This window comes from Archocentrus centrarchus, chromosome 22 (assembly GCF_007364275.1).
Source record: "Archocentrus centrarchus isolate MPI-CPG fArcCen1 chromosome 22, fArcCen1, whole genome shotgun sequence".
Taxonomy (NCBI): Eukaryota; Metazoa; Chordata; class Actinopteri; order Cichliformes; family Cichlidae; genus Archocentrus; species Archocentrus centrarchus.
This window is the reverse complement of record NC_044367.1, coordinates 17,981,838-18,007,195: the sequence shown is the minus strand read 5'-3', so window position 1 is coordinate 18,007,195 and position 25,358 is coordinate 17,981,838. Positions and strand designations below refer to the sequence as shown.

The 25,358-nt window shown below is 38.9% G+C and overlaps 2 protein-coding genes and 1 gene segment (V, D, J or C); 2 read left to right on the top strand and 1 right to left on the bottom strand.

Moving 5' to 3' along the window:
* LOC115772146 (Ig kappa chain V-III region MOPC 63-like) overlaps positions 1-25,358 on the bottom strand; it is an 85,511-nt gene that overhangs the window by 47,959 nt on the left and 12,194 nt on the right.
* tspan37 (tetraspanin 37) lies at positions 4,186-10,382 on the top strand. Of its 2 annotated transcripts, none has more exons than XM_030718131.1 (7): positions 4,186-4,236; positions 6,393-6,584; positions 6,687-6,761; positions 6,879-6,977; positions 7,340-7,492; positions 7,592-7,675; positions 9,046-10,382. In XM_030718131.1, exons 2-7 carry the CDS (start codon positions 6,435-6,437, stop codon positions 9,121-9,123), a joined length of 639 nt encoding a protein of 212 aa, XP_030573991.1. In that variant the 5' UTR covers positions 4,186-4,236; positions 6,393-6,434; the 3' UTR covers positions 9,124-10,382. The 2 variants fall into 2 exon arrangements, with proteins under 2 accessions (XP_030573991.1, XP_030573990.1); XM_030718130.1 differs by lacking the exon at positions 4,186-4,236 and adding an exon at positions 4,293-4,664.
* Positions 12,844-21,565, top strand: elavl1a (ELAV like RNA binding protein 1a). Of its 4 annotated transcripts, none has more exons than XM_030718129.1 (7): positions 12,844-12,954; positions 14,325-14,384; positions 16,501-16,681; positions 17,159-17,262; positions 17,805-17,958; positions 18,123-18,348; positions 18,495-21,565. In XM_030718129.1, exons 2-7 carry the CDS (start codon positions 14,349-14,351, stop codon positions 18,817-18,819), a joined length of 1,026 nt encoding a protein of 341 aa, XP_030573989.1. In that variant the 5' UTR covers positions 12,844-12,954; positions 14,325-14,348; the 3' UTR covers positions 18,820-21,565. The 4 variants fall into 4 exon arrangements, with proteins under 4 accessions (XP_030573989.1, XP_030573988.1, XP_030573987.1 ...); XM_030718128.1 differs by having other exon boundaries at positions 17,805-17,967; XM_030718127.1 differs by having other exon boundaries at positions 16,489-16,681.

The window sequence follows — 25,358 nt, the reverse complement described above, 5'->3', positions numbered from 1 at the left end:
CTAAAACAGTTTAATAAGAAGCAACAAGAAACATCTGTGCAGAGTCTCTGACAGTGAGATTTATCATAATGATGATGTTACTGACTTCACTGCTGATCACACTGGTGCTCAGACTTCAAGGTGAGGAGGGATGTGTTTCTATTGAGATCCGTTCTCTGTTACACTGACATTGTACATTGTCATTTTAATAAAATAACATTTTAATTTCTAGGATCAGATGCCAGTCCATCTGTGACTCAGTCTCCTGCATTTAAGGCTGTTTCTTTGGGGCAGACAGTCTCTCTGAGCTGTACAGCCAGTAAAGGAGTTGATGATGATCTGAGCTGGTATCTACAGAAACCTGGACAGCCTCCCAAACTGCTGTTTTACAAAATCAGCAGCCGTCAATCTGGTACTCCGAGTCATTTCAACAGCAGTGGATCTGAACCTGATTTTACTCTTACAATCAGTGGAGTTCAGGCTGATGATGCAGGAGTTTACTACTGTATGGGAGAATATAGAGGGCCAGTGTTCACACAGTGATACAGAGTCATACAAAAACCTCCCTCAGTTACTGTTTGCAGCGTTGCAGCTGTGAGTTTCTACTGCAGACTCTGACATGGATGACTGGTTCACTGATCAGCAGTACATTTATTCATTCCAGTTCACTTATTACAAAGATTTTAAATTAAGTGGCACTATTTAGAATCTAAATCTAAAACAAACCACTGATCTGTTGACCTGAATGAAAGTTTAGGTGCCACAGCCTCAAGACTGACTGCAATAATAAGATCATAACAGTCTTGATTTATAAACAGAGGCCTGACCATATGTGATTAATCAAATTTTAAGATGAATTCCATGATGGGAGGCAAGAAAGGGTCTAACTAACTGAAGACTTGGAGAATGAGGCTATGTATATGAAAAGTGAGTTATAGTCTAGAGAATTAAAGTATTTGATATCTGCAGTATTAATGAGATGAAAAAAAACACAATGAGTTGAGTTGAGACAACAGAAGAATTAGAGATTTCTTCAATCTGTCCAAATATTATTTTCACTGAAGAAAATAAATGATGTTGGTTTCTTATTGTGTAACATTTGACTGGAATTCAGATGTACGATTTACTTTGTATGAAAGCATTGACATTCCTCTGATAAGTTAATTACATGAGATACAGTTTTCTCATTATGATTAATATTAATATTTTTAATTGTGAAATCAGCTAAAAGTGAAAAATCACACTTCAGGTAATCTCATAATTAAATACAAATCATTTTAAATGTACAAATAATCAACTTCAATTTGAATTTGATGCTGATTGTGTTTCATTTATAAAAAAAAGATTTTAATCAGTTTTCTACCACAGGGTTGTAGTCAGGGGTTAAAGTGAGGAGGGGGAACCCTAGCCCAACTACATTCTCTAATATGTAAGCCCTGTTACATTTGCTATCAAAGCCGCTTTCCAACCTCTCGCCAGTATAAAGCTGAATTTTGCCAGCTTAAATTCAAATTGAAGACATCCTCTGGAAGGAAGTACTGCTGTTTAGCAGCCATATCAAAAAGTACCTGAGCAGTTATATTTACAATTATTTTTAAAACATTATCTCAATTACCTTTCATTTTAAAGGCATAAAAACTTAATTTACAAATCTGATACAAATTGTTTAAATGTTTCCCAACTTTGCATGCAAATAAGATTTTAAATGCTTCTCCCCTAGCAGTTATACATTCAACACTATTTTCTGTCTAAAATTCTTTCATAAATTTCATTTCAGAATCGAGTGCCATCTCTCTCTCCTATGTCTCTGTTGCTACCCAGGGTTTAACCCAGCAATGTGTCCTGCACCAGTCCAACAGAGTCCATCTGAACCACAAAGGATCTGATGATGATCTCAGCTGGTAGAGAAACCTGGAAGTCTCTACGTTTTAAAATAAAATAAAAGCGGCCTCTAGCGGTCGTAGACGAAAGTGCGTGTGAATGACGTTTTCGGTTTTCTTCGGCAAATACCGAAAAAACGTAAATATGGATTTTCTCCGATTTCTGAAAAGTCCACGTGGACTAACTAGTTTAAACGATAAATAAATATACTTTCATTACATTTTACTTGAGTACATAAAAGGGCTTTATTACTCATTTACAGAAGCACTTCAGAACAGCCAGGGATTGAACCATCAACCTTCCTACCTGCGCTACCTCCTGAACTACGGCAACACCGACATGAACAAATCACAGCGCTCATTTGGGAAACTCTCATATTTCAGGGGCTTCAGAAACGACTGATACTGTCGTTTGGATTCGAGGACATGTTGGTAAAATGGACCTCTGAGTTTCATGGTCGAATGAACCTGCTGCTTCAACTGTAGCTTGCTGAAGTTCAGTAGTTTCACAACTACTTTTGCAAGAATTTTTGAAAAAAGGTTAGAAATTGGTCTACAATTAGCTAACTAGGTCAAGTAAAGGCTTTTTAATTAACCATCTTGATTGGTGTGATTGGTTGCCTGGTTGATTGGTGAATGTGGTAACTGAATGTTATGGCCAGAGAAAGATGCTGTAAACCATAAGATATGTTTGCCAACAATATACAAGAAACAGCTCTATTAGGGTGTAGATCTGATAAAGTCCTCCTTTCTTCCAAAACAAGTTAATCCCTGAAAAAGTGAAAAGGCTTAAGGTTACAAAATATAACAATAAAAGTACTATTTTTATCCAGCAGTTAAAAAGAATCACTTTTCTGATATATTTTCTGTTACTGAATTAGGATCATAATAATGTAATAACAATTTATGCAAATCTAAACTGTATTTCTCCTGACTTTGTGTCCCATGTTGCCTTCAGTTTGTTGAGAGCAGAGAAATTATTTCCATAGAGAGGAGGCTTTGCATCATCAGCTGATCCTCCAGTGAACTGAGAAGGTTTATAGTCCTGTGAGTTCAACACTGCAGGACTCAATCAACACAAGGGAAACCACAACCACTATGACTCTCATCACCATCCTCATCTGGACGCTGACCTGCGTCAAAGGTCAGGATTACATTGAATATCTAAGAAATGATTAGATTATTAAATGTTCTCACATAAATAAATTAACTGAAAGATATGCCATAAATGTGTCTATAGGTCAATTTTATCATACTTTTTTTTTTTTTTTTTTAGGACTGACCAGCCAACTGACCGTTACTCAACCACCCGTAGCAACATCTTCACTTGGATCCGAAGTCACTCTAACCTGTAATATCAACCCAAAAGTAAGAACATGGTCAGATGGAACCAGTAGAGTACACTGGTATCAGCAGAAATCTGGAGAAACTCCCAAGCTGGTAATGAAAAATGGTAAAAATCCCACAAGCGAATTTTCGTCACGATTCTCTGGCCAAGGAGACGGTGTGAACACTTACTTGACCATCACCAGAGTTCAGGCTGAAGATGGAGCAGTTTATTACTGTCAGGCTTATGAAGAAATAAACAGTGCTTGGGTGTGTACACAGTGATCTGTACTCATACAAAAACCTCCCTCAGTCAAACTGCAGAGACACTGAGCTGTTACAGCAACAGGAACTGACTGCTGAAGACAAAGAGACTTGCTAAATATAAAATTCACATTGCATTTACATTCCCTTTCAGACTGTTGACCGTGATAAAAATTTACCTTTTAAGTCTTTCCATCATGGCTCTTATCACTACCCTCATCTGCACTCTGCCTTGCTGCAGTTTAATGGATCAGGATTACTTTGATCACAGAAAATGATTTCATCAAAAACAGAGATTAGCAGTGATATACTGATAAGGATTTTATAAGCACCATTTTAGACTTTTATATATCAGGTTTTTAAAGTCAGATACAACCTGTTCTGAAATGTTAAAGACACTGTGCATATAAAACGCTATTGTGTTGAACATAAAAGTGCATCTATTTTCTTCCCCAATCCAGGTTGGGGAGAAGAATAAGCTATATAGTTTACTTTGCAAACATGAGGTACTTTTTGCAGAGTATGCATCTATTTTTATTTAATTCAGAGCCTGAATGCAGCATTTGTAGTTGTAAAATCACTTTTACAGTCAATGACACTTCTTTGAGTTAACCAAAGGAACCGAATAGACCTACTCTTCTATCGCCGAGCACGCACTGCCGCGCGATATTTTTTTTTTGTCGTTATTTCGCTTAAATTCACAAGAGGGCAGTGTTGATCTAAACTAGAAGGTTGGTAAGGGTTCTTGATGAGCTTCCGTGTTCCATGAGCATTTGAGCAGTCACAGGTGAGAATGAAGATGCAGTTCGTCAAGCATTACACAACAGACAGCGCGTGACGTGCTGGATTTCTTACTTCGAGTATTATAACTAAACAGCAGGGCTGATTCCACCTTTAGTTATGCATCATGCGGAAAGAAGTTTCCGCGTTCTTTCGGGAAGTTGATGTTAGGCCAGCGCGGAAGAGACGTTTTACTAGTCTACATTTCTCTGAAGACAAAGGCGCCTCCAGTCGCACGTCGTTTTATCAGATAGAGTTTATTTTACATAAGCCCACAGAGGCTTCCGGACTCATTTATCTTTATGCCATCGTTGCTTAAACGCATCCGCAGGTTGCATCGATTATTGCGCGCGCTCTCCTCCCTGCTTATATACTGTGAAAATGTCTAATGAGAGAAGAAAGACTATACTTCAGTTGATGAGTCAGCTGTTGTTGGTAGGTGAGCCTTTATTAGCGTTACCACAGCCTTTTATTACTGTATTATTGTCTATACTGCTTATATTAATATTGCAAAATTCTCTTATTAGAATTATTATTGGGCTTTTGCCAAGTGTTGATTTTTACTTCTGTTTAAAATAATAAATTGAGTCTAATAAAGAAAGCTACAGGTATAAAAGATTACTTATGTCTATGATTATATATATATATATATATATATATATATATATATATATATATATATATATATATATATATATATATATATATATATATATATATATATATATATATGCCTTATTGCTTTGTGAGTCACATGTCATGTGACACAAGAGGTTATATGAGAAACAGGAACTACAGAAAAATTTGTAAGCAGGAGATTGTTTAATATATTTCTTTATAAATCATATCTGTATTTGTAAACTTTACTGGTTTGTCTTTACTTTTATTTTATTTCATGTCATTCTTACACAGTGCATGTAAGATTGTTTTGCTGTAACAAACTTACTAGTTCTTTGGTAACTGTATGAGTTTTTGAATGAAGTTAACATAAAAAGCCAGGGTAGATACAACCTGAGTACAGTAGCAGGAACCAACACTCTCATTGCTTTTTATATCGTTTGTTTTAAGCCATTCATATCCAATTTTTGACTTTTTTTTCAGAATATCCCGACTAATTCAATAAGTTACAATCATACTTTTTTGGGAGTTTTTCTTTAATTAGATGATAATTAGATTATATTAATGTGATGTACTGGGAACGGGTTTATTTTGGTGGCAAAACTGATGATAGGTTCAGATCATTTTAATAACTCAGAGAACAAACACACAACTCTTTTGAACTTGCGCAAGGAGGAGAGATGCGTTCCTTGAACTCAGCTCGCGGCTGAGCGGAAGTTATCTGTCCTGAAGGACCGCTTCCTGCGCAGCGCTTTTATTCGGACTTTCACAATAAGATCACGTGGGTTACACCAAACGCAGTTTACAGCATGTAATAAACAACATTCTTGGCTTTTTCCTTACCATATATGGTCGTAAGCATTCTGTGACATGTGCGCATGTAACATGGCGTATACGAGACACGTATCCTATATGTGTTCTCTGCAGGCTTGAAACAGCCTGCAGGTAACTACAACTTCCTTTGTAAGAAATGTCACCACGTGTTCCCATTTCAAACATAAAAACAACAGTATCATATGTACATAAAACAACTTATAGAAAATATACAAACAGAAGATATGATAATTTATAATAAACAGAATGGAATTTATACCATAACTCCAACAACTGAAGCAACACAGGGTTATAAAGTCAATAAAATTGTAACAGTGACCTACGAAAAAGCAGCTTGTGCATGGAAGGTTGCTGGTTGAATTCCCAGGATTGTGAAAGAACAGCATTTGTTTCTCACTAATTATTAGCCGCATACAAATTATGTCAAGGGACTACTGCTCGCGCTGGACTTCATCCACATCGAGTTCGTCCTCAATTGCAGTGGAAACAAAACAAGACCGTGGCGAGTCGTGTCGAGTCAGTCGACCCGTGCTGAGTAGATACTAATTACTAAGCTATAAAAATATGCTCTCTCTGTAATATTAAGAAGAGATTAAGTAATGTCAAAAGAAGACTGATTTGGTTATCTGTGTTTATAACTCAAAAAGCTGTGTCGCAATATTTTATATTTCATTATTTAATTTTCGTTTTTTTTTTTTTTTTTCTTATCAGGCAGTGGGGTTAGTGGTGGGCCTGAGTGGAGTCTACCTACTGATGAAGTATGAACAGAGCAGTCTGTTTTTTTCTGAGTCCTACATGACCCTGCCAGTTTTGGTCACAGTCACTAGCGCTGCATTACTATTGGTCACCGGATGCCTCGGCTCCTGGGTGAGCCTCAAGGATTCAGTCTGCCTACAGGGACTGGTGAGGTTGTCAGTCTGTGTTTGTGATTGTGGGCATCTATCTGTGTATCAGTGTTTGGACGTTACATAATAAAGTGTTTTTGTTTTGTTTTTTTTTCTCCAGTTTGTTTACCTCCTAGTTGTGGTCTTTTGTGTGGAAAGTACAGCTTCAGCACTGGCTTATTTCCATTCAGTGAACGTACGTAATGTTGCTTAAAAATTAATGCACATTGGACTATTGCGCTTTCATGATGAGATGATTATTCAGTGGAAAAAATGCACATATACGGTTTGTGATGTCAAACCTTTTCCTTAGCTCGATACAGAGGTAGCTCCCCTCAGTGGAGTGTTTCAGAATTACACCGGCAGCAGCCAGGATCCCAACTCTCGATCTGTGGATGCTATGCAAGAGAAGGTTTGTACTCTAATAAGTCATGTGGATGCAGATATGAATCCCTCCAAACACCTATCTGTTGCACAAACTGTGTAAAACTTATGTAGGTTGCTTCAGTGACAGGAGTAGTAAAACAACAGGTGTATCTGAGCCAGTATTCATACTTCTAAATAGATGATGTTTTAAAAATTAAATAATATAATTTTTCCTTAATGACAATTTTCCATCAAGAGAATATTTAAGCTTAATGAGGACTGTGTCTGAGAGGTATAGATATAAATATAAATCCCACTTACACTCATGTTGACCAAATATATATGTTTTGGAAGGTTTCCAGTGTCTTATACTGACTTGTGGTGATTGGGTATTTCGGTCCCTTTTAGTTCAAGTGTTGTGGTGTCAAAGGCTACACGGACTGGCTGGAAACCGCCTGGTTTAACAAAACTGGAGGACTCTGGGTTCCTCACAGCTGCTGCAATGTTACTTTCTCTTCCTGCAATGGCACCGTGCACCAGCCATGGCAGCTTTATAAACAGGTAAATTGCATGTTGATAAATTCAGCAAGCTTCATCTTGAAGGTTTGATTGGACTTTTCAGTTTCTCTAATTTTCTTCTTCAATGTCTCTCTCTTTCAGGGCTGCCAAGTGGAACTGGAGAGGGCCATACAGTTTGCACTGAAAATGATCATCTGGGGCTTTCCATTGGTTTTTGTGGTGGAGGTTTGAAAGATTTTAAATATTTATGAACTGTATATTCTGTTTACATGCAGTAGGGAAAATAAGTATTTGATACACTGCAGATTTTGCAAGTTTTCCCACCTAGAAAGAATGGCGAGGTCTGTAATTTTTAATCATGGGTACACTTCAGCTGTGAGAGACAGAATCTAAAAAAATCATCCGAAAATCACTTTGTGTGATTTTTAAATAGTCAATTTGCATTTTATTGTGTGAAATAAGTATTTGATCACCTACCAACCAGCAAGAATTCTGGCTCTCACAAACCTGTTAGTTGATCTCACCTCATGAGCTAAGGATGATTCTGAGAAAGCTCAGGAAGCAGCCCAGAACTACATGGGGGAACCTGGTGAATGACCTGAAGAGAGGTGGGACCACAGTCTCAAAAATGACTGTTAGTAACACACTATGACGTCATGGATTAAAATTCTGCAGGGCACGCAAAGTCCCCCTGCTCATGCCACCAAATGTCCAGGCCGGTTTGAAGTTTGCTACTGACCATCTGGATGATCCAGAGGAGGCATGGGAGAAGGTCATATTGTCAGATGAGACCAAAATAGAGCTTTTTGTTATCAACTCCACTTGCTGTGTTTGGAGGAAGAAGAAAGATGAGTAAAACCTCAAGAACACCATCCCAGCCGTGAAGCATGGGGGTGGAAATTTCATACTTTGGTAGTGCTTTTCTGTAAACGGAACAGGACGACTGCACCGTATTGAAGTCAGGTTGAATGGGGTCATATATTGTGAGATTTTGGCCAACAAACTCAATGTTGCCCAGTGACAGCCCTGAAACCAGAAAGATGTGGAGAAGATGTGTATGGAGGAGTGGGCCAAAAATCCCTGCCGTGTGTGCAAACTTGGGCAAGAACAACAGGAAATGTCTGACCTCTGTAATTGCAAACAAAGGTTTCTGTACCAAATATTAAGTTCTGTTTTTCTGTTGTATCAAATACTTATTTCATGCTATAAAATGCAAATGAATCATTTAAAAATCATACAATGTGATTTTCTGGATCTTATTTTTAGATTCTGTCTCCCACAATTTAAGTGTACCTGAATTACAGACCTCTCCATTCTTTGTAGGTGAGAAAAATCGGGAAAACTTCCAAAATCGGCAGTGTATCAAATACTTATTTTCCCCACTGTACGTACAGCTTGTGTAGAAGTTAAAGAGTAGTACCAAGAAAAACAAGCAGTAATGTAACTTTACTGTGCTTTAAATCACAAATGACTGCACATTTTCATTTAATACTGTGATGTTTAATTATTCCAGTGGAAACACTGCAAGTTGCAGAATGTGATTATTTGGCAGTTAACCAGAATCCTGCTCCTTCTTTGTTCCTCTTGTCATGCAGATTGCTTTGTTTCTGCTGGTGGCACAGCTGATGAGAACACATACACCTATGAGTTACCAAGTACTGGAAAAACGCTAAAGATTCCTCAATGGATGGAAGATCCCTAATACTTTGTACAGATATTGTGAAAATCTCAACACTGTTAAATCATTTGCAGTACACTACAAAACATGTAAAAGTGCAGAAAGACATTTTGAGTAATAGGATTATATTTTATTACTGGATTATCTGTCACCAAAAAACTGACAGTTTATTGTAATAAAACAACTGCAGTGCCAGTCAGTGTGGACTGTTAACCTGAAAAATGTAGGCTATGGGGGCAAAGGTATTAATGAAGTATCACACTTCTATTTGATGAATATGAGTTATTGTCACAGGCATTTTTGTGGACTTCACAGGGCCGGCACACTTCAATTATAGGGGTCTCAAAAAGAATTGGACATTGTGTTTGGGTGTGAGAGATTGATTTTTGCTGTGCTTGTATCTTAATTATTAGTGTATTACTGTATATGAAGAATTTCTTTATGGTCTGTTTGTCGGGCTATTAGTGCTGCACACAGAACTACTTTTCTAAAGAGAAAATAAATGAATTGAAACAAATTGGATAATTTATACTGTATCATCAACTTATACTTCTTTGGATTGCTATCCATATGGGTATATTGGATCCTAATGGTCACAAAAATATGACATAGACTTGCCACATATAATAGTATTTGTCAACAAGTGAAACTAAAAAATAATTGTTCCTTCTGCTTGAGACCCAGAGGAGTTTTGACCCTTTGCCAAAAATGGGGCCGGTCCATTTGATGAAGGTAAAAAATATACATAATGATATTGTAGGAAAGCTATACTAGAAAATATTTTCTGATACATGCTTTTGCTGTTAATGTATTTTGATACTGAACTATGTCATATCCATGTATATAATGTCATATTCTTCTGAGATGACAAGTTTTTTAAATGCAAGTGTTATGCACATAAAGACTGTGTGTTATTTACAAGAAAATAAGGTCAAATGTATAACTGTACACACTTTCTGTGTAAGTACCAAAGGTATAACATCCAAAAAGACAACAACTCTGCCCAGATAGTGGATGGGACCCAGTCAAAATTATTATCATAGGGACCCCTCCTCTACATGATAATGTATAATTATATTACCAGTGGTATTGTAAAATGGACACATTATAAGAGTTCCACTATATGTTTAAGTCATGATTCTGTCTTGTGAACCTGAGCCAAACTATTTTTAAACAGTATAAAATGGCCTTATGGATTGAATTTTTGCTCTGTAAATATTTACTCCTCATTTTACACTTCACTGAGTAAAAATAAGTACCTTTTCTGAAACGTTTTGATGGTAGAGGGGCATGCTGGGAAATATTTTACTTGTACTTTTTGTTCTCGCTCCCTGTCATTTGTGCAAAATGCCCTTGAACCTGTTGATGTCAACTATGCAACCATTTGTTTTTTGGCAAGAGTAGTGCAGTGATATTTTTATATCACTGCACTAAATAAATTATATTTAGCAAGTAAAGTAAAAATGTGAGGCTCAAAAGAGGAAGAAGAAAAAAAGAGTGTGGTGAGTATACTGCTAGGACTTTGGATTTGAACAGTGACGGCAATGACTTTGCAGAGCAAAGAAAGATGAAGTTCTGATTGGTGAGTGGTGTGTTTTTATAAAATATTGACACACTTCAAACATTGTTAGTATTTATAGAAACAAAAATATGCACTCATACTGTAATACACTATATTGCCGAAAGTATTTGCTCATCTGACTTTACACGGATATGAGCTTGAGTGACATCTCATTCTTAATCCACAGGGTTTAATATGATGTCGGCGCACCCTTTGCAGCTATAACAGCTTCAAGTCTTGATGTTGATGAAAAGGCCTGGCTCACAGTCTCGGTCCTAATTTATCCCAACGGTGTTATACCAGGTTGAGGTCAGGATTCTGTGCAGGCCAGTCAAGTTATTTCACACCAAACCTGTTCATCCGTGTCTTTATGAATTGCTTTGTGCACTGGTGTGCAGTCATGTTCCCAAAAATTTGATGTTTAGGAGCATGAAATTGTCCAAAATGTCTAAATATGCTGAAGCATTAACAATTCCTTTCACTGCAACTAAGGGCCCAACTCCTGAAAAACAACCCCACACCATAATCCCCCCTCCACCAAACTTTACACTTGGCACAATGTAGCCAGGCAAGTACCGTTCTGGCAACCACCAAAACCAGACTCATACATTGGACCACCAGATGGAGGAGCATGATTCGTCACACCAGAGAACATGTCTCCACTGCTTTTGAGTCCAGTGGCGGTGTGCTTTACACCACTGCATCCAACGTTTTGCATTGTGCTTGGTGATGTAAGGCTTGGATGCAGCTGCTACGCCGTGGAAACCCATTCCATGACGCTCTCTACAAACTGTTCTTGAGCTAATCTGAAGGCCACATGAAGTTTGTAGCAACTGAGTCTGCAGAAAGTTTGTGACCTCTGCAGACTATGTGCCTCAGCATCCGCTGGGCCCCTCTGTGAGTTTACATGGCCTACCACTTCGTGGCTGAGTTCCTGTTGTTCCCAGTCGATTCCAGTTTGTTATAATATCACCAACTGGACTGGACTTGTTGCACAGGTCGCATCCTATTACAGTACTACGCTGGAATTCACAAAGCTTCTGAGAGTGACCCATTCTTCCATGTTTGTAGCAGCAGTCTGAATACCTAGGTGCTTGGTTTTATATACCTATGGTGATAGAAATGATTGGAGCACTTGAATTTAATGATTTGGATGGGTGAGTGAAATCTTTTGGCAATATACTGTAGTGTATGTGTGTGATATATGTATATGAAGCTGGTCCACTGGAAATTATTATATTATTATAACTTTTATTTGACCAGGAAAAAAAAAACATGTTAAGGAAATGATTGTCAAATGAGGACATCTATAAACGAGCGAGCTTCTTTGATAGGGGGACCCTATTCATTTTGTTCCATGCTTACAGACATTACACCTGTCCTAATGATACTTTAGCAAGGCTGAATCTGTTTTGGGCTTGTGGTAGCCTAGTTAAAGAGTTGAAGAAGATGTGAGTTTATACCATAAGCTTAAATAAATGTGTCCATTCTCTGACCTCTCACTGCTGTCAAAAGCTGGAATGATGATATTGAAGTTATTGATTATTGCTATATACTATTATTTGTGTGGGTGTGTGTGTGTGTGTGTGTGTGTGGAGGGGGGGGGGGGGGGGGGGGGGGGGGGGTAAGATTTTGTATTAAGTTGATCCCCTAATCTTAAGTATATTTTTAAAGGGTTATATAAAAAAAGGCAGATTATTTCCTTATGAAGGAATATTAAGGCCACATTAAAAAACAATGAAGTTGAAATTTCACCCCCCCCCAAAAAAGACAAAAAATACACTAAACTATGGTTTTAAGGTGTAGTAGTGACAGTAACAGGATTCTATTTTGAGATTAAACTTGAAATTGTATTTTAACAAGAAACGTCAAAATAATATTTCGAGTTTATTCTCAAAACAGTATATAATATTCTTTTTCTGAATGCACTCCATCATACTCTCTGAATCATGCAACATTTGTTATTTAAGTCACAGCAAGTCTTTTAACAGTGTGGTATTTAAAAAAAAAAAAAGAAAGAAAGGAGCCTCATATGGATTGGAGTGTATTCCTATTAATCATTACTGTATAGAGGTAATATAGCGTTGAATGAACCATGCATGCAGCTCCTCTTTAAGATCCATGAGGGGGCGTGGCTGTTTCCGTCACTTAGCTTCTTTCTCGGTTCCTTCGTGACGTGAGGCCGACTTGGAGGGAAGTGGACGCTGCCAAGAGGGGAAGAAATAGTCGACGAGAGCAGAAATAGCAACCACCACTCAAAAGCTGGTAAGATCGCTAATTGAAACAAATGTTTCCTGAGGCTCTTTAAGTTTATACTTCGATTTTCGGACGATTAATGGGTTTATCAAAAGCAAATGACTGCCATGCCGCTCTCGCGGCCCATGTAGCCATTAGCTAGCGCTAGCCTCCGTGGCCTGTTCGCAGGCCGCTGGGGTTTCGGCACAGGGACAGGAAGGCATCGATGTGACGCTCTCCAAAATGGGGCCGCGCTGCTTTGCGTTAGCTAGCCGACAGTGCACTGCCACACAGTCGCTTTTCTTTGCATATTTTGTCCTAACACGGACCCTTGCAGCCTTTAAAATTCAGAGTAAGAGTGTTATCTCCTGTTTGCTAATCCAGGTGTACGCATTTGCCGTTGTAATCGCAGAAAAGCGGGAAGCGTGCAGCTCGCTAGCTTGCTAATGCTATTAAATTTGCTAGTCGGCCTGTGCACGTTTCCGATTTGGATTTTGCACTCGTGAGTTGATGTGGTCGTTAAAAACAAAAATGCCGTATTAAACGATGTCTGTCGCTGTAGAACATATGCTAAGATTTTTCTATAGTAATTTTAATGTTTGCCACGTTTAATTGTAAGCACAGCGGCTTGCATTCTCCTTGTTCTTGAAAGCTTTTCATTCAAACGTTGCAGATTCAGATTCTGGTCTAACTCTTCTGCTATAATAGCTACACTCGACTCTCCTCTTTAACTGGACAATATAAAGAAAGTACGAGTGCACTGGCCCAGTTTTCCACCAGGAGTATTGGTGCTCACTGAAAAATGTAGGGCCGTCTTCAATTGAATCCTCACACAATGTCCAGTCCACGTTTTCTTCACGTTAACTGTTAATATCCGGCAACTGCTTTATTTTTACAGTGTTGTGTTGCAGTTCTGGTAGTCTTTTTAGGTTATTGTGGTGAATAGATTTGCTGATTATGTTGTTTCTATCCTCACAATGAGTGGTTGGTTTCATTGGAAGGATATGTCAGGAAACTTTAATTTGATGTCAAGGTTATTTATTTGTACCCTACAAAAGATGGATGCTCCCTTTCCCCCTTTTTCTTTTCATTGTCCTTTCACAATGTGTATACCAATTAGTGGCATAATTCAAAGGCACCACACATGAGAAGCGGAAAGTTAAGAGAAGCACCTTTTAAGCTGGGAAAGCTGTCTCCTTCAGAGCATTATTGACACTCTGGTTGGAAGAGTTTGTGGCGCTTTAACCTTTAATACAATGTTCTGTATAGTGAGGCATTTGTTGTACTTGTGGTTGTCTGGCATATATCTTAATGTCATGTTGATCCAATTATAAGTTTGCTTGTTGAGTCACTCTGACATGGTTTGATATTTGTTTTTTGTTTTGTTTTTTTCCATGTAGCTTCAGGAGCAGTGAAGTGTCTTCATGGCAGTTCGTCGAGGACACATTAAGTATATGAAAGTGAGTGCAAATAGCAGCTTCCTTTTCAATTTGTACTTTAGTATCTGACCGGATCATTTGGCATTATGATCAGTTTACAACATATTTATGGCATGTCAGCTGAAACTTTATAAAGCAAGTTGGAAATTATGCAATGGGGACAAGGACAACGTATCAAGTGCATCCAGGAAATTAAAACATCCAAAAAGACGCTGACCTCAAGCAAATAGTCAAACACCTTGCCAACAGCAAACTATTACACCTGTGAGTTAATGCAGCAGGCCCAGTAGCACACAGTTGTTGTTATCCCTCAGCTAGCTAACTGCTTATCTGTCACCTATTGGTGCCATTAACTGCTGAGTTCTGTAATGTGTGCCACAGAGAAATGTAACCAGAGAGTACATTGTATTATTGTTATTCAGGTTTATTAATGCAAGTGTAGTTAATTAGCTCACTGATTTATTCTTTACATCGATGCAAAATTCATGTATGCAGGTTAAGTCAGTATGCAAGGTTGATTTAAAACATTTTGTGCAGGGGGGAAAATGTGGTTGTGAACAGTTGATTGCAGCAGTGCAACTGGATGTGTTCCATCTGGTGCTCAGCATTAAGGGAACTTGACAATACATTTCAGGTCAATTTACACCAACTTTCCCATATGAATTGGTTTAATGCAGGGCTCTAATTTACACTTGCAGACGATGCAGCTTACCCATCGAAATATACAATCACAATCCTTATCTGACATGAATGGACCTCTGTCATGTTGACTGCTGGCCTGATTCCCCTTTCAGTCTTCAGCCAATGTGTCTAGTGCGCATGGTGTGAAACCGATAATGGAAGCAGCATTTTAAAAGATTTAAGCCATTTTCATATCTAAAGTAATGCTAGGCCTTTCAGATGTCATCAGGCCACACTGGAGACAATTTGTGACAGAGATAAAAAGTTGGGTACTAACTTTGTTGTATTCTTGAAATGTTCATATGCGTGTTGGATTAGTGTAAATCACTGCTATGACATATTTGCAGTTTAAATCCATTCACACGCTTGTTTAATATAATCAGACTTAATTGCATTGCAGTTTTTATTATGCTATCTGGACACTTTTATGATGTGTGGATACCGTTGGCCTTTTTTAACGATAAGGATCAATGAAGCTAAAGGAACTCAAGTATAAACTGAGTCGCTTTGCACCTAATAATGAGTGTTTCTACTGTACTTGACAGACTAGGAAATAAAGTGAATCTCACACTCAGCACAGTTGAAAAGTTGTTCAGCAGGTATTTGGCTTTTACGTTTAATTACGGTTTTGACGTCCAGTGATCACAGAAGCAAAATAATGAGGTTAAAATGATTATCATCACATGCATTTTTCTTTTTTTTTTCCCTCTCTCCTTCCTTCTTTCCTCCTGGAGCACCTGGTACACTTTCAGCAGCAGTGGCCACCATGTGGCTATAATGCAGGTCTCCTGAGGCATGCAATTCGGCTTCAAGCAGGCAGTGACCAGTATTTGCCTTTGGCTGATTAACTTTCTGGTCAAAAATTGCCACTTATTAGTGCAGTGAACTATGAATAATGAATAATATTTAAAGTTCAAGAAAATCCTCTGGGGAACAAAAACAGATGGTTTAAGTCCAGTAGATGCAATAATAAGTGGATGGATAATTGCAATTATAGTATTGACCAAAATCAGGTTTTCCTATCATTGAGCAACCTTAACATCAATTCTTTTCTTTTTCATTTTATAGGTGAAAATAAATTGCCTGGATCTTTTACAGGAACTTTTTGTTCATTTGATGTAGAAATTTCTTTCCCCTATAAATTCTTTAATTAAAAAATCTATGACATTATCAGAACTGGGCTTATATACTCACTGTTATTTACTTGTTCTGCCTTTGTTTTATTTTAAACCCCCCCACCCCCACCCCCCAAAAAAACAAAACAAAACAAAAAAAAACAAAAAAAAACAAAAGGAGGCAGGTTTTCACAGATAACAGGTTTGGGCAAACAATCAAATTACTGTAGCAGCCAGTCAGTCAATTGTAATTGATTGTTCAAATCTGTTTCTGCTGCAGTTCTATGTACCCTGTGTGCTTACCTTGCTTTGTGTTTTTGGCCCACCTGGCTGACCTGCAGGAGGTGTATGACATGTCGAACGGTTATGAAGACCACATGGGAGGGGATGAGGCGAAAGATGCTAAGACCAACCTGATCGTGAACTACCTGCCTCAGAACATGACACAGGATGAGCTGCGGAGCCTCTTCAGCAGCATTGGGGAGGTGGAGTCAGCCAAGCTGATAAGAGACAAAGTTGCAGGTATGCTGAGTTTTGAAGCAATAAGACATATCAGATCAGATCAACGCTTAAACACAGGATCTTGGATTAAATGAAAAGGATTCCTGTTAGACATGGCAAAAATACATGCCGCGGCATTGCCAGAACATGTCCATGGTGGTTGAGATTTGACTTAGAGAATGACTTTATTTGTTTGCAGGCTGTTTATTATCGGCCTGTTTTTTTGTCCTCAGCGATTCTGTAAATTATTTTTATTTTTATTTGAGATGTCCCAAATTGATTTCCTGCTCATGCTGGGAAGTAGTTTGTTTTTGATTATCATAGTCTTGTTTTATTGATTCCAACCAGCCCAACCCTGTTTAATTGTAGACAGTTTGTTTGTTTAGTCTAGCATGCAATGTTGAGATTTGTTTTTATTTTTAATATTTATTTGTTTGTTTTTTGAACTATACAACGTTTTTTTGTTTTATTTTATTGTTTTCCTTTTTTTTTCTCTAGGCCACAGTTTAGGGTACGGATTTGTTAACTATCTTAACCCTAGTGATGCAGAAAGAGCTATCAGTACACTGAATGGACTAAGGCTACAGTCCAAAACTATCAAGGTAACGTGCAATAAGGTGTTCTACAATTCTCAAAGCAAAGATGTTATGTCTTTTAACTTTGCTGTGGCTCTTGTGCTGTCCGCTATCTAGCTAGTACATGTCAGCCCGAGGAAATGATACTGCTTTTAACACTCACTTACTGCCCGTATCTGATAAGTCTCTGGAGTTTTACTTTAATTTGACTTGTCAGTGTATTTAATGTATTTAATTTTCAAAATGATCAATTTGATTTCATTTTTTTATTGCTGTAATGTTCTGTTGTGCTTCTGACTTTCACTTGTTTTTGCTCAGACCAAAAACTTGATGTCTAAAACAACCAGATTATTTGATATAGTTTTTGATTAGAGTCCAAAATTTTGCTTTTTTCATAAACAGCGTTTCAATTGAATAAGATAGTATAAGACAAAAAAAACTGATATAATTGTTTCTGTTCAATCAAAATATTGTTTAGATGTTTTTGTTTTACTTTGGTAGCTCTTTTTCTAATTGTTTTTGCACATCAGAAGAGTTTTAATCAGGTGTTTGTTGCTTCCTGTTGCCAGGTGTCATATGCACGGCCCAGCTCGGACACAATAAAGGATGCTAACCTGTATATCAGCGGCCTTCCCAAGAACATGACCCAGAAGGATGTGGAAGACATGTTCTCACGTTATGGGCGTATCATTAATTCCCGGGTACTTGTTGATCAGGGTACAGGTACGCAAGGTGAATGACTTCCTTGCTTTCTTCCAAAAATTTTCAAAATTTAATAACCAATAACACTTTGTCTTTAGAAATTGATATCAGCCACTGTAAAGTAGCTAAATGTAAATTGTGCTGCTATCAGAATAGGTGGTCACCAGCTGCTCTCTTATACCTAGGCATGTCCCGTGGAGTTGCTTTTATTCGCTTTGACAAGCGTGCAGAAGCAGAGGAGGCTGTCAAAAACCTGAACGGTCAAAAGCCACCAGGCGCCTCGGAGCCAATCACAGTGAAATTTGCAGCCAACCCAAATCAGGTGAAGAACACACAGCTCCTCTCTCAGCTCTACCACAACCAGTCCCGGCGCTTTGGAGGGCCCTTACACCACCAGGCACAGCGGTTTAGGTGAGGGAAGATTTGAATGGAATTGGTGCTTAAAATGTTAGTGTTATCAGATATTTCATTGGTTAATAAATAAGAAAATTAAGGCATTAATCAGTAGTGTGATAATTCTTAGCCACAGCAAGTATGCTAAATGCTCTCACTTTCAGGTTTTCTCCCATGGGTGTTGATCACATGGGCAGCATGGGAGGCGTCAGTGTCCCTGGAAACTCCACCTCTGGCTGGTGCATCTTCATCTACAACCTGGGCCAGGATGCAGACGAGAGCATCCTGTGGCAGATGTTCGGTCCCTTTGGTGCCGTCACGAATGTCAAGGTGATTCGAGACTTCAACACCAACAAGTGCAAGGGCTTCGGCTTCGTTACCATGACAAACTACGAGGAAGCCGCCATGGCCATTGCCAGTCTGAATGGCTACCGGCTCGGAGACAAGATACTGCAAGTGTCCTTTAAGACCAGCAAGGGGCACAAGTAGAATAAGCCGGACAATCAGGTGTAGAGGAAGCGGGAAGTAACCTGTGCCAGGCTTTTATTGCAGAAATCTGAAATAAGAGTTTTCAAAGTCAGGCACACCAATTTCAGTTTCACCATATTCAGAGTTAAGTGACATGTTCACTCTTCTGCACCTTTGTAATTGTAAGTGTGTCTAGGGTTTTTTTTTTTTTTTTTTTTTTTCCATTGTTGTATTTGTTGGGGTTCAAGGACACTCCGTTTTAATTTGGAGTGAATGGAGAGGCCAAAATCCCAAATTTACCCCCGAGATAACTTTTTTGAAATTTATCTCAAAAGTAAAATCCTGTCTATATATGTTGCATGTAAAACTGTGGGAACTGGTTCTTAGCAGTGCACTAAAAAAAAAAAATCAGAACATTATAAAAGCTCAAAGTGTCAGTGGTGAATGATTCAGTGTAAAGATGAGGTTAAAACACCCCCCACCTTTTTTTTTTTTCTCTTCCTCTTTCTCTTTTATAAGCCAGTTTTACTGCAGAAAAGCAGTGCACTGTCCTGGGTCCTTGTCACAAGTAGAAATAGATGCCTTAAACTATCATCCAGTGGACACAGACCTTTCAATGCCACTCACTACTACAAGTCAGTTTAAGAGCAAAGCACTTTTAGCCAGTCAGCTTTAGGTTGCTATGAATATCAGTCTTTGATAGTAATCTATTACTTCTACTTACCCTCCAGCCAGGTTGGAGTTCTTAAAAGAAATGGTGAGCTCTGGGAAGGAAATGTTTGTTTGTTTGTTTGTTTTTTGCTGTCCCTATGGAAAGTGTCTCTACTATAAGTTGTTTGATGCGAGTAGCAAATGAACCCCAGTCGGTGAGTCACGAATTACGATGGACCAAAGGCAGGGAGCGATACTATCTGATAACCTCGCAAGTTTTTCTAAGCAGTTGTTAACCAGATAAATATGTTGGAGCCCACTGATGCAGAATTGTCAATGGCCAATGTTTTTTGTTCATAAACTGCAGATACTGATAACATCTGTGATTGGGCTAAGATTTACAGGTATCAGCTGAGCTCTATTTTTTTTTTTCCTCTTCCTTTTGATGAGGTACGTATTATATACATAATACTGATTCTTACTGAGAGCAACACCTCTTTAGCTGTTTGCTGATCTGTTTTTTTTTTCCTTTCAGTTTGACTTAATTTTTTTCTTTTTGTTTTGATTTATTTTTCTTTGTAGATTCATACAGTTTTGTTACCGTATTAAGTTACAAACTTGTTTTAACGAGTGCTTATCTCGAATGGCCTTTGTTATGGATTTCAGTTTAGATTTATTTTCTTCCTTTCTTTTGTTTTGGTTGTTTCCCTTTGAACATAAACCATTAAATTTTATTTTGTTTTGCTGCAAGTTTTGTTTGGTTTGTTTTTTTTTTATTTACCTTTTTGAATTTGGTTTGGAGTTTTGTTTTAGTTCTCTCAGTAGCAAACTTATAGTGCCCCTAAAACTTTGCTCGTCAACCATAAGCAGCCTAACAGCAAAAGCCACTCCATTGGAAGCTTTACAGTTTTGAGAAATGCTTAGTTTTGAGATGTTAACTTGTGGACCAATATAGGTTGAGTCGATGCTACTTCAACAGACATTTGAAGGACATTAGGCATCTGTTCAACGTTTTCCACAATCATTTCTGAAATGTGCCAGAAAAGTTAAACTGTGGAGGAGTAACAAACTGAATCAGTATGTTGGCACTGCTGATACAGTTGTACTTCCTGCAGTTAATCACTAGAAATCTGGCTCTGGGAATCTGCTTTTAATACCTGGCTCTTCATCTTGTGTTCAGACTAAATTGTCCACTCCTCAGTGTAGGTATCTTAAGTGAAACTAGTCATTGTGTAACATCTGTTTTTTGGTGTTTTTACACAAGTGTTAAAGATTCAGGCTTTTAAAAACCAAACGCACTGCTTTGATCTTTATTAGAGATTGCTTTATATTATTTGGCTTTGTTAATCTACTCGGTAAAACACTCATCCATTTACAAAAGAACTACGCCCATGTTAATGTGACACATGTAGTGCATTTCTTTGTCTAAGATGGTGTTAGCATTGGTGCTGTTAATGCTCTGATTCAAGCTCAGCAGAAACTGAACAGGGCAACACTTGGAGATAGATTTCTAAGATACTTAGGTACAAAACTTGCTTGCTATTTTTAGGATTCACATTTAAAACTTTGTTTCCCTCCCCAGCAATAATTCACCCAACACTTCAGTAAATAGTTGAAATTGTGTGGCCCATTATAAAGGAGCACTTACATTACAAGCTTCAAATTTTGGTCTTACTGTGCATCTTGATTTAATATCTCCGTTATTTTTGTGTCACAATCCTTAACTTTGTGCAATATTTCATGACTTGCTCACAGCAGGTAATAGACATTTGTTATAGTCATGGACTGTCATTTTGGTTTTTTATATATAATTTTCTATTGATGTTACTGTGTAGTTTTGTCGACAGTCTAGGTGGAATTGCATGAAAGGTGCAAGTGAGTTTAAGGGGCAGTCAAAATAAACTGCATTCCGCCTTAATTTATAAGAGGAAATAGTGTATTTTACATCAGAGGAGGAGTGTTTATTTATTTGACAGTGTATGTGGTCATACTTGATACTTATTGCAGTGTTTTTAATGGATTGTTTTGTTTTCTTGGTTTTGAACACTTTTGACACTAAGCTGAAGTCCATTAAATGTCTTCTAACATTTCAATAAAAACATGGTGGCTTTTAAAAGTTGAAAAAAAAAAATTAAATGTGTATTCAGAAGCTTGTTGTGGATTTGCTCTACATGATTCTCCTGAAGAAACCTAAATGAGTGGTTATTTTTTAATGCACTTTTGTTTACAGATATTGCTATGATATTACAGTATTGTATATGCTACACATAATCCTGCTTAGGTGGAGGTGTTGTGGTTCAGTAGTAGAACTGAGTCAGCAGGTATAAGACAAGTGGTTTGTATTTGAACATGTAGTTGATGGATAAAACCTGCAACTAGGTGGGGGAAACATTGAGCAATTATACAGTAACTGGCACCACCATCAACAATTATGCCTTTATTCTTGATTACCTTTTACTTTAAGATTAAGGACAAAAATGTTTTTTTCTGAAAAAGAATATGAATATATGTTTTCAGACAGTTTACCCTGCCTGGGATAGGGTTACCGGGGACCCCATCCTGGAGCCAGGCCTGTGGAGGGAGCTCAAGGGAGAGTGTCTGGTGGACGGACATTCCCCTGAAGAGGAGACATGGACCTGCCCTGCTGTAGGCCCACCACCCGGCAGGAGTCATCGTAGGGGTCAGGTGCAAAATGTGTTGGGCAGAGCCCATGGTGGACTGATCCCCGGCTATCGGGACATGGAATGTCACCTCTCGGGCAAAGAGCCTGAGCCTAGTAGTGTGTGAGGTTGAGAGATAAAGGCTAGATATAGTTGAGCTCACCTCAATGCATGGTCTGGGCTCTGGAACCAGTCTCCTGGAGAGGGACTGGGTTCTGTTCCAGTCTGGAGTTTCCCTTGGTGAGAGCTGGCAAACTGGGGTAGGTATTCTTGTATCCCCCTTTGGAGTTTTTGACAGTGGACGAGAGGGTCGCTTCCCTGTGCCTTCAGGCAGGGGAAGGGTTCCTGACTGTTGGTTGCACTTAGGTGCAAATATCACTTCAATTACCCATCCTTTTTGGAGTTGGTGGGCAGCGTGCTCAAGGGTGCTACTTCCAGTGACTCCATCGTCCTACTGGGAGACTTCAATGCTCCCCTGGACAGTGACAGTGAGGTCTGGAGGGCCATGATTGGGAAGAATGGCCTACCTGATCTGAACCAAAGTGTTTTGTTATTGGACTTCTGTACAAACCACAGTTTGTCCATGTCCGTGTTTGTCACGCAGTTTATAATGCAGGTGGAGTGCTGCTGACTTTAACTGAGGCTATAGTCGGGCGGTGGAAGGAAGTAGTGGAAGGTCACTTAGGTGGTTAAACAGCTCCTTGGTGGCAGGGCCCCTGGGATGGACGAGATTCACCCTGAGTTCCTGAAGGCTCTGGATGTTGTAGGGGTGTCTTGGTTAATACGCATCTGCAATGTCATGTGAAGATCTGGGGCGGTGCCTCTGGATTGGCAGACTGGGGTGGTGGTCCCCATCTTTAAGAAGGGGGACCGGAGGGTGTGCTCCAACTATCACCAGATAAGACTCTTCAGCTTCCCTGGTAATGTCTGTGCCAGGGTGCTGTAAAGCAGGGTCCAGTCATTAGTCAAACCTCAAATTCAAGAGTAACAATGCGTTTTTTTTGTACTGGTTGCAGAATGCTGGACCAGCTCTTTATCTTATATTTGAGTGTGATATTTGAATGCGCGTGGGAGTTTGCCCATCCTGTCTACATGTTTTGAGGATTTGGAGAAAACATCCCTCAGGGTATCCTGTGGGGGGTGCTGCGGGAGTGTGGGGTGGCTGGCCCATTGTTGCAGGCATCCAGTCCCTGTACAGCCGCGGCGAAAGCTTGGTCTGCATTGCTGGCAATAAGTCAGACTCGTTTCCTGTGGGTGCTGGACTTCACCAGGGCTGCCCTTTGTCACTGATACTGTTCATAATTTTTATGGACAGAATTTCTTAAATTGTGGATATAAGTGGCAGGAATGAGCTGCCTCCGAAGGGTGGCTGGCCTCTTCCTTAGAGATGGGGTGAGGAATGCAGCCATTTGGGAGGGCCTCAGAATAGAGCTACTGCTCCCCCACATGGAAAGGAGCCAGTTGAGGTGGTTCAGGCATCTGACTAGGATGCCTCCTCGGTGCCTCTTGGATGAGGTGTTCTGGAGAGATTATATCTCTTGGATGGCCTGGGAACACCTCGCTGTTCCCCCAGATGAGCTGGATGGGGAGAGGGAGGTCTGGGCTTCTCTGCTTAGGTTGCTACCCCCGTGACACAGCCCTGGATAAGTGGTAGAAAATGGATGGATGGAATTTCTGACACCTTATTCAATATTTAAAAAAAAAAAAAAAACTGCTTGAAATAGTTTGGAAAGGAAAGAGAAATCCAAAACAGCAGTTTGCCTTTTATTTATTTTTTATCACCCTTCTAAACTCAGTGAGAGCTTTCTAGAAATGTTTGGAAACTAGAAACATCCACTAACTTCAGGTTTCTTCTCAATTGTACTGCAGTGGCAGTGAGGTTTAAGTTACAGGCTGACCAGCATACAGACAGAGGGAGCATAGGATCATCCTGAACAATAACCGAGAAGTGACAATAATCCCACAAATAGTGATTTTAAAAATAAAATCCAGCCTTGGTTTATCCTGTTTGGATAGATATGGTCAGTTTTGCATTCAAATTACCAAATTTAAAGCATTGCCATTGTTTATTTAAACCAAAATGCCAAAACAGCATGTGAAAAATGAAGTACACCCTAGGAATTATGAAGGTACCTCTATAAAAGAAGTTTTGGCAAATTGCTCGTCTGTCTCTCTTTAATGCTTTCCTATGGGAAAGTTGCCCGTGCTCTCTCTAACTTTGCCATCTCTCTCTCCCTCACTTATTCTCTGGTGAATTTTGAAGTCATTTTTCAAAGTTAATGTCATCTGACAGTTTAGGCTGGATTCCAGAGGAGAGCTGCTTTGTTACAAGCTGTTCCATCGTATAAACCTTAAATCTGTGGTTGCAGCTGTAACACCTGTATGGTCTGCAGAAGAACACATTATTTACCGTCAAATCCTGACCTAAATGCACAGGAGTTAGTATTATATACTACGAGATTCAAACATTACTCTAAGACACCCATTAATTGTGGCAGACATTTCAATATTATATGGTATATATCTGAAAGAAGAAAAGAATAAACTACATGAAAGCAATTTCTGGTATTTTTGTGCAGAGCTGAATGACTGAACTTGTGTTCAGTATGGACTGATTTCTGAAATATTAAACACTGCAAATCCATCGGCTCAGTTTTTAAAATATCTTTATTGTGTGCCTTCTGTATTGTGGCTCTCCTGTGGCCCTCTGAAATAGAAAGGCCTGCAAAAAAGCTGCTGTGGGGATTTAAAGAAGAGGCACAACTTCAGATTTGCTACTGAAAGGCATGGGTACAGCAGGTATTTTGGTCTTTATTTTATTTTATGTATTTGTAGGATTTTCCTTTTCACAGCACAAAATTTTGGAAGGAGAATATTTAAATGACTCAGACAAACTTGATTCGCTAAGGTTTGCAGCAAGCAAATAACCCTGAATTTAATTCTGAAGGAAGCACGTATCGTTTTGGTTGTGGGATGGGGGTTCCTGCATTTTAAATTAGAGGCGTTATGTTATTAGAGTAACTGTGGTGGGTGGATGGTTCAAAGCTGTGAGCACAGAGCTAAAACTTGGCCCTGTAATTCTTCACTCAGTCCTCACGTTGAGTGTTCAGAGCTGAGCCCCTTTCTGCCACTCAGTAATACTCATATTTTACTGAAACCGAGCAGATCTGAACTGAAGTGTGTTTTAGGTTTTAGTTGCATTTCTATACAGGAGATCTGGCGCACTTGTCGTAGGGTAGGTGATAACGG